The 10,100-nt window shown below is 35.1% G+C and overlaps 1 protein-coding gene across 1 annotated transcript; it reads left to right on the top strand.

Annotated features, from left to right (window-relative positions):
• The first annotated feature begins 807 nt into the window (after window positions 1-807).
• On the top strand, window positions 808-1,706 carry BNAC07G14690D. Its single transcript, XM_013814484.3, has one exon. It carries the CDS (start codon window positions 905-907, stop codon window positions 1,526-1,528), a length of 624 nt encoding a protein of 207 aa, XP_013669938.1. The 5' UTR covers window positions 808-904; the 3' UTR covers window positions 1,529-1,706.
• Window positions 1,707-10,100: the final 8,394 nt, after the last annotated feature.

The raw sequence follows: 10,100 nt of genomic DNA, 5'->3' as shown, positions 1-10,100 counted from the left end.
TATTGGATCTTTTTTTTTGGACCCAGGGGTCTCGGTTTGGGTCCGGGTCCTACCCGAGACCCGTTCGGGTACCCGAAGTACCCGCAAATAATTGTATATACTAGGTATATATGGGTGATTGGGTATATTTTTGGTATTTCGGATTTTTTTTAATTTCGGGTTAGAATTTTCGGGTATAATTGTAGGTTTTTGGTGAAATTTTAGATTTTTAGAAAATATAATTTGGGTATTTGGGTAAAATTCGGGTATGTTTTGGGTTTTCGGGTCTGATTTTGGATAAATTTTTGGGTATTTTTGCGGTTCTTCGTGTATTTTTAGAGTTTTCGGGTCCAGTTCGGGTACTTCGGGTCTATTTCGGGTCCTAAATACCCGAACCGAACCGGATCCGAAATATACCCGAAAATTTTGAGTATTTTACGGGTATTGAAATTATAGACCTGAACCTATCCGGATCCGACAAGACCCGATCTGGAACGACCCGAAAAGTTATAGGTATCTATATGGGTCTAAATTGCTAGGACCCGATGGATCCAGATCCGACAATACCCGACCCGAACCTGACCCGAAGACCCGGATGCCCAGGCCTAATACCTCTTAGTGTACAAGCATTAATGAACCCTTGGTCAAACCACCGAATATCCTTTTACTATGCGTGGCAAGAATCTACTGACGGACAGACAAACTGAACAAGCTAGGGGACCTACGTGTCAGTTACCGGTTTTTTGACAGTTGAACGGTAACCGGAATAGTAAATTCCGAATTTAATCATCCGGTTTGGAATACTACTTACGTCTTCTCTTCCTTCTCCTATAAATAACCCAACACTGACCGACTCTTTTTCTCCACGCGTCGTATCAATACAATCGATTTCAAATATCTTCTTGAGTTTTCACATCACTCGAAAATGGGAATCTGTGTGTCATCTAACCGAAGAGAGTCCAATTCTCCACCGACGGTGAAGATCGTGACGGTTAACGGCGATCTCCGAGAATACAACGCTCCGGTGCTAGCATCTCAAGCCCTGGAAGCCGAATCAGCAGCTGCTCCATCATCTTCTTCTTCCTCTAGACCTTCCTCTTACTTCATATGCGACTCAGATTCTCTCTGCTACGACGATTTCATTCCGGCGATTGAATCGGAGCAACCGCTTCAGGCCGAGCATATCTACTTCGTCCTCCCCATCTCTAAGCGTCAGAGCCGTTTAACGGCGTCGGACATGGCGGCTCTCGCCGTGAAAGCAAGCGTGGGGATACAGAACTCCGTGGGGAAAGAATCTCGCCGGCGTAAGAAGGGGAGAATCTCGCCGATGATGATGCTTACTCAGCCTAACGATTCCGTCGCCGCTGTTAACGGGAAAGCAAGCGAATCGACGGTTAGGGATAAAACGGTTCCGTTAAAGGCATCGAGCGGTTATAACCGGTCCGGTTCGGTGCGTAATTTGAGAAGATATACTTCTAAGCGAGCAAAGTGGGCGGTTCGATCTTTTAGGTTGAAACTTTCAACCATACACGAAGGCGCCGTCGTTTAGATTCGTTATATAACTCTTAAACTTTTGTTTGTTTGTATAGAATATGTTACCAAACAAAGTATGCACATGATTGGCTATGTTTCTATAATTAGACAATCATAGTTTACAACTATACGTAAGGTTAATAATACTGCGCTAAGATAATATAATAAACCTATAAGTGGTTGTTTGTATGCAATGTTTTATATGGGTTGTCTTCCATACGTTAAAAGTATAAGCTAAATTACGTTAATAATACTGTGGTAACATCTTATATATTAAAAAAAAATTCACAACTTTGATTCATGCGTGATTTTTTTTAAAAACGGACTTAATGGACTATATTCCTATAAAGTCATGTTATATTTAATATCTAATCTTATCATTTAAATTTTGGGCATACCAGAAATTTTTATTGGGCTATCAATAATTGGATTTAAACAATAGATGTTTCATTAGGTTTATAAATAGTATAAATTAAATAGATATAATTTAATGTTGTAATACTATACCTCTATATGCTAAATATTTAAATATTTGTCGATGTTAACTTTTAAAATTTTAAAGATTTTTTTTTTTAAAATAACAAAAATCATATTATCTAACAATGATTAATCTTTACCAGCTTAAACCAATGAAAAAATTTTTTAAACTATATAGTTTATTTTAAAAATTAAACAAAAACTAAATGTTTAATTATTTACTCGATAATATAAATCTATGAAGCGAAATGTTTAATTTTTTAAAAACTTTCTAAATTTGTGAAATGTTATAATATCTTTGAATATGACAATAAAACAATAGTTTACTAATCTTTATAAACTAATCTTTATATATATAGTTACGATTTTAATAATGAAATAATAATCCGAAAATATATATATAGAAGAAGATACAAATACTTGTGAAAGTTTGAAACAATCTATTCAATGAAAAAATATACAGTAAACTTATTATGTTTTAAAAATTGATAGACACACATATATATATTGTAATATATACCAATTTAGAATTAAAAACAAAATATTTATATAAAAATAAATGAAAACAAAAATCCGCGTGGTTGCGCGGATCGAGATCTAGCATAAAACTTTAAAGTGGCTGTTTGTATGAAATGTTTTATATGGGTTTGTCTTCCATACGTTGAAAGTATAATCTGAACCTAAATTACGTTAATAATACTGTGGTAACATATAAACCTTTAAAGTGGTTGTTTGTATGAAATGCTTTTTTATTGGTCTTCTTCCATACGTTAATAGTATTATCTGAAGCTAAATTACGTTAATAATACTGTGGTAAGATATAAACCTTTAAAGTGGTTGTTTGTATGAAATGTTTTATATGGGTTGTCTTCCATACGTTGAAAGTATAATCTGAAGCTAAATTACGTTAATCATACTGTGGTAACATGTAAACCTTTAAAGTGGTTGTTTGTATGAAATGTTTTTTTATTGGTCTTCTTCCATACGTTAATAGTATTATCTGAAGCTAAATTACGTTAATAATACTGTGGTAAGATATAAACCTTTAAAGTGGCTGTTTATATGAAATGTTTAATATGGGTTGTCTTCCATACGTTGAAAGTATAATCTGAAGCTAAATTACGTTAATCATACTGTGGTAACATGTAAACCTTTAAAGTGGTTGTTTGTATGAAATGTTTTTTTCATTGGTCGTCTTCCATACGTTAATAGTATAATCTGTAGCTAAATTACTTCTAACGTTTAATTGTAATTCAAATTTAAACTGAGTATATCAAGTGGGTAGTATAATTGCTTTGCCTTGGCGAGTAAGATTAACAGCTAATTAAATTTATAGTAGAAATTGTAGTAAACAAAATTAAATCTTCGATTGACAACCACGCAAAAATTACTAAAATATTTCTGGTACTTGTTCACGTATCTGATTTTATTAATAAGTTATTCCATGTTAAGAAATCAAACTTTGAAATTCTGTGCTAGTCAGTTTTAGAATTCAAAGAATCTCTTAATATATTTTTTATTAGCGGCTATAATATTTTCAAAGATAAGAGTTATATTACCTACTTTATATCGTCGAAAAGCTAGATAGCATTGTGAAGTCGAAGTATATATATGACTAAGTTATCAATCGGATTATCTAAGTAGAGTCAACTTAGTTCTTGAGGAGGTCCTCTCTTAGTTTGCTTACTTGCTATAAATAAACCAAATAAATTTTGCTGGAGTGTTCTTAGAGAGTTTTAATCTCTAAGTTGTGAATAGAAACACATGGATTATCATTTAGTTTTTAACTTTTCGAAAACCTAATACGTGTTTCTTACCTTAATCGTTTACTTATATATATAATATAATTATATATCTACAAATGGTGCTTGTATTATAAACATGGGTGGTGGCTTCAGAAAAGGCCGAGTCCATACCTAGTCTGCGATTGCACTGATATGTGGTTCTTACTTTGTTTTGAAAAAACTCGAACTTATATGTTACTTTATTAGACATGCTATTCAGCAAAACCCAATCCAGAAAGAAATACTATATATGGTTTTGCTTGATACATTTTTTACTGCAAGACAAAATAGGTTAGGTTATAAAAAACTATGTTATACGGATCTAGATACAACATAGTTATTATTATTAAATTTTTGCTGTTCATAACGCTATAAATTATGTCATTCATCAAATTATAAAGCTGTTTGAATTTTGAATGATATATTTCCTTGAAATTCTAGATCTAAGAAAAAACAAAATGTCATAGATGGTGCATTCATAAAACTAATGACATTTATAGGAATTAATATAAATATGTGGTGCTCTTTATTTTTTTGAACAACAGATTGTGGCGCTCATAAGGTCTATTTTCTTCTTAAACGGTTGGTCAGATTAACTTTCTGGACGTACTACTCATTATTTTTAATAACTCCGGTGTTTGACTAAAAAATGTGCTTTTAATTGAGTCTAAGGTTAAAATTTCAAAGCTGTTATAAAAAGAACTGAAATTTTATTGTATCTCGGGAATTTGAATAAGGGCAAAATATTATACCCGTAGAGTTAATAACACTAATATAGAGAGAGAGTGTTTCTTATTAAGGAGAAGAGAAGAGTTTTCGGTGTGTTTACAAACGAACGCAAACGTTCGTATATATAGAAAGAAATTTACTGTGCAAATAGTGCAGCGGGCTCCACATCTTTTTATATTTTCAACGAAAGCGGCTCTTCCCTTTTCTTTTGACTTTCGTAACACTCCCCCTTGGGGGCCGGTGTCACTATCCGCTCTCGCTTAACGTCTTTGTTGCCTCGTTAAAAACCTTTCCAGGAAAACCCAATGGGAAAAACCATAGTAAGGTAAAAAGAGTACAACTACGTAAGCTCCCCCTCGAATAAGCAGTCATAGATCCTTCTGATGACGCATTCCAATGTTATGGATGTGTTTTCTGAATACCGAGGTAGAGAGTGATTTTGTGAAGAGGTCGGCTGCATTGTCGCATGATCGAACATATCTTACTTCAATCTCTTTATTCTTCTCGAGCTCTTGAGTATATGAGAAGAACTTCGGAGGTATATGTTTGGTTCTATCACTTTTGATATATCCTTCCTTCGTTTGAGCAACACATGCCGCGTTATCTTCATATAGAATAGTTGGCTCCGTATTTTCGTCAATCCCACTGCTTGAACAGATGTGTCGGCTTATTGATCTTAGCCATACACATTCTCTACTTGCTTCATGGAGTGCAATGATCTCAGCGTGATTTGAAGAAGTAGCAACAAGTGTCTGCTTCTGAGAACGCCAAGATATGGCGGTGCCTCCAATTGTAAAAACATATCCTGTCTGGGATCGAGCTTTGTGTGGATCTGACAAATAACCTGCATCTGCAAAACCAATCATTTGACCTTTTGAACTTTTAGGATAAAACAAGCCTAAATCAGTTGTTCCTTGAAGGTAACGAAAGACATGTTTAATTCCATTCCAATGTCTTCGCGTAGGAGACGAACTGAATCTCGCTAAAAGATTAATGGCAAAAGATATGTCAGGTCGAGTACAATTTGCAAGATACATAAGAGCTCCAATTGCACTTAAGTATGGAGTTTCAGGACCAAGTATTTCTTCATTTTCCTCAGATGGTCGAAACGGATCATTTTCAACATTAAGTGATCTAACGACCATCGGGGTGCTAAGAGGAGTTGCTTTATCCATGTTAAAGCGTTTCAATACTCGTTTGGTATATGTAGACTGGTGTACAAATATACCCTTTCGAGAATGCTCAATTTGTAATCCTAGACAATATTTTGTCTGGCCGAGATCTTTCATCTCAAATTCTCCTTTCAGATAGTTTGATGCCTTTTGGATTTCGTTTTGAGTTCCAATAATATTAAGATCATCAACGTACACCGCGATTATCACAAATCCGGATGTTGTTTTCTTTATGAAAACACAAGGGCATATAGGATCATTCGTGTATCCTTCTTTTGTTAAGTGTTCGCTGAGACGATTATACCACATTCGTCCAGATTGTTTTAACCCATATAATGATCTTTGCAATTTTATTGCACATAACTCTTTAGGTTTGGAACTTAACGTTTCTGGCATTTTAAATCCATCTGGGATTCTCATATAGATATCAGTATCTAATGATCCATATAAATATGCCGTAACGACATCCATGAGACGCATTTCTAAATTTTCATTGGCCGCTAGGCTCATCAGGAATCTAAATGTGATTGCGTCCATGACAGGAGAATAAGTTTCCTCATAATCAATTCCTGGCCTTTGAGAGAAACCTTGGGCTACGAGACGAGCTTTGTATCTTGTAATCTCGTTTTTCTCATTTCTTTTTCGGACAAACACCCATTTGTACCCAACTGGTTTTACATCTTTGGGTGTGAGCACAATAGGTCCGAATACATTTCGTTTGTTAAGCGAATCTAATTCGACTTGAATTGCATCTTTCCATTTTATCCAGTCATGTCTCTTTTGACATTCATATACAGACTTTGGTTCTGGATCTTCGTTTTCTTCATTTATTTCCTTTGCTAAAAGGTATGAGAAAACGTCATCAATATCATCCATCTCATTTCGTTTCCATATCTTTCCATTATGGATGTAATTGATAGAAATCTCATGATTTCCTTCAGATTCAAGATGCTTTATATTGTCGTTAGATTCACAATTTTCTTCGTCCAAAATATTTTCTGTTATTTTGGGAGTATCATGCTTTTCACATTCCTTACGTTTTCTAGGAAGTTTATCCTTTGAACCAATAGGTCTACCGCGCTTTAAACGTGTTCCTGATTCACGTGTATCAACTGCCGTTCCACCATTTTGTGGTATTTCAATACGAGCAGGAGTATTTGCAGCGGGTATATGTGATTTAGTTACCATTTTGGTATCAGCAAATGCATCAGGTAGCTGATTTGCTATATTTTGTAAATGCATGATACGTCGAACTTCTAGTTCTGACTGTTTCGTAGGAGGATCAAGGTGTAATAACGATGGTACACTCCATTTGATCTCTTTTCCTACTTGTTTATTGTCTCCCCCTAGAGTTGGGAATTCTTTCTCATTGAAATGACAATCGGCAAATCGTGCCGTAAACACATCACCAGTTTGTGGTTCTAGGTATCTTATTATTGATGGAGAATCATAGCCAATATATATTCCCAACCGTCTTTGCGGTCCCATCTTTGTACGTTGTGGTGGTGCTATTGGAATATAAACCGCACAACCAAAGATTTTTAGATGAGAGATATTTGGTTCTTTTCCAAATGCTAACTGTAATGGGGAATATCTATGGTATGCACTTGGTCTTATCCGAATTAGTGCTTCTGCATGCAAAATAGCATGTCCCCATACAGAGGTTGGGAGTTTTGATCTCATGATCAATGGCCTTGCAATTAGTTGCAGCCGTTTAATTAATGATTCTGCCAAACCATTTTGTGTATGAACATGAGCAACAGAATGCTCTACTTCAATCCCTGATACCATACAATAATCATTAAAAGCTTGGGATGTGAATTCACCAGCGTTATCTAATCTAACTCTTTTAATTGGATAATCTGAGAACTGTGCTCTTAATTTGATTATCTGAGTTAGAAATCTCGCAAATGCCATATTTCGAGATGATAACAAACAAACATGTGACCATCTACTCGATGCATCGATTAATACCATAAAGTAGTAGAATGGTCCACACGGTGGATGTATTGGTCCACAAATATCACCTTGGATTCTTTCCAAAAACTTTGGTGATTCTTTGTCAACTTTGGTTGGTGATGGTCTTATGATTAATTTCCCAAGAGCACACGCATCACATGTCATTTTATTACTTTGGTATATATCTTGGGTTTTTATTGAATGACCATGTGAGCTTTCAATGATTTTTCGCATCATTGTAGTGCCTGGATGACCAAGGCGATCATGCCATAATGTAACATCTTCTGGATTTCTTTTTATCACAAGATGTGATTCTATAGCATCAATATAAGTGTGATGCAATCCAGAAGGAAGTTCTGGAAATTTTTCCAGTACAAGGCCTTTGCCTGATTTTTCAGAAGTTATATACAAATACTTCTTTCCATTCTCAGTTGCAGACTGAGTGTTATACCCTTGACGGTATATATCTTTGAAACTCAACAAATTTCTCTTAGAATTTGGAGAATATAAGGCATTATCTATGGAAAACTTTGTTCCATTAGGCAACATAAAGTTCGCCTTGCCAATTCCTTCGATCAGGTCTGTAGGACCTGATATTGTGTTTATAGTCATTTTTACTGACTTTAAAGTAGAGAAATATCTCTTATCCTTCAGTATAGTGTGCGTTGTGCCACTATCTGGTATGCAAACTTCTCTACCAATTTGTTTAGTTGTTGTTCCATTTGCTTTCTTATCCATTTCTGTAACACACAGTTAATATCAATAAAGAAAATAAACTTTCATAAGTAAACATATTATGCATCAATAACAAGTACACAATAATTATACATTAGATATTTTGAAATACAACATTATTTTGAAAGTGAAATACATAATATTTTATGGCATCACTAGGCATTATTAAGCTTGATCAGTACAAGCACTTCAATTATTTTGATGAGTGGCCTCGTCGAAATCTCCCATAAAGTCAGAGGATTCGAGGTATGTCGATGTTGTACCCACAAGGTGTTCATTGAGATTTACTTCCTTTGCCTTGCCTTTAATAGATTCTTGGTACAATTGGCATAGATGCCGAGGAGTTCGACATACTTGAGACCAGTGTCCCTTCGATCCACATCTGTAACAGACGTTCTCATTTTTATGAGTAGGGTTTTCTTGGGTTTCTTTTCCTTTTACCCGATCAGATCGATTCCATGTGTTGGATCCCCTTCCTCTTGGGTTGTTACTCCTTTCATGGTTGCGGTTAAATCGATAACCACGACCACGACCAAAACCACGATTGTGACCACGGCCACGACCACGCCCACGATAGGAATAATTTCCTTTTTCCGGATTTTTTATATCCGTTGCATTTACCTCAGGAAATGCTTTGGTTCCCGTGGGTCGGGCATTGTGGTTTTTAATGAGGAGTTCATTATTTCTCTCCGCTATTATAAGCGCCACAGCGAGTTCAGAGAACCTCGTATACCCACAATTTCTATATTGTTCTTGTAGAACATAATGATTTTTGTGGAACGTTTGGTAAGTTTTCTCGAGCATTTCTGCTTCCGAGACAGGCTTACCGCAATAATCTAATTGCGCCGCTATTCTCAATATAGCGGAATTGTACGTTTCCACTTTTTCAAAATCTTGAAATCGTAGATTTTTCCACTCATCGAGTGCATGGGGGAGAGTAATTTTCTTTTGGTTATCAAACCTCTCCTTCAGAGCTTTCCAAAGATCTAAGGGATCTTTGGTTCTCGCATAATCATGCGTAAGATTTTCATCTAGATGCCTTCTCAGAAATATCACGGCCTTAGCCTTTTCATGAGAGGTTGATATATTGCCGTCTTTTATTGTTCCGAGTATTTCCTCGGAATCTAGATGAAGCTCCATGTTTGTAACCCATGCCGTGTAGTTTGTCCCAGTTACTTCCAATGCCGGAAACTGAAGTTTCTCGATTTTTGCCATTTGTATTTCTAAAGCACATAAATAAAAATTATTAGAATATTATTAATATTAAAAGAACCGTTTACATTAATCAAGCAAGCAATTACAAGGAGAAGCGATGTAAAGAAAATTAAACCGATATTCATCTTAAATTCACTCGGAGTAAATTCTCCAACGAATAAACCATAAATAGAAACACAAATAAAAATGGCACATAAAAACAAAAGTGCGCGAATCATCTTTCTTGAAATGAAAAATCGGAGGAGAGCGATTTGAAATTTTTTTTTTTTGAGAGAAGATGAAATGTTTTGGATGATGAAATGGAGTGAAAATGAGTTGTATTTATAGATGAAAATTACTGTTCATGACCGTTGGAGAAAGGAGAAATTTTGAAAAAATTTCTTTGTGACCGTTGGGGTTAAATCGAGTGCACTAAAAATCAGTCTGAAAATATCGTATTAAACGGTCAATCAAATCTATAAAATTTCATAAAAGTAAAAATTATGGCAATGAAATATTTATGTTATGACAACAAATC

This window comes from Brassica napus, chromosome C7, assembly GCF_020379485.1.
Source record: "Brassica napus cultivar Da-Ae chromosome C7, Da-Ae, whole genome shotgun sequence".
NCBI lineage: Eukaryota > Viridiplantae > Streptophyta > Magnoliopsida > Brassicales > Brassicaceae > Brassica > Brassica napus.
The sequence above is the reverse complement of the archived record's forward strand: the minus strand, read 5'-3'. Positions and strand labels throughout refer to the sequence as shown.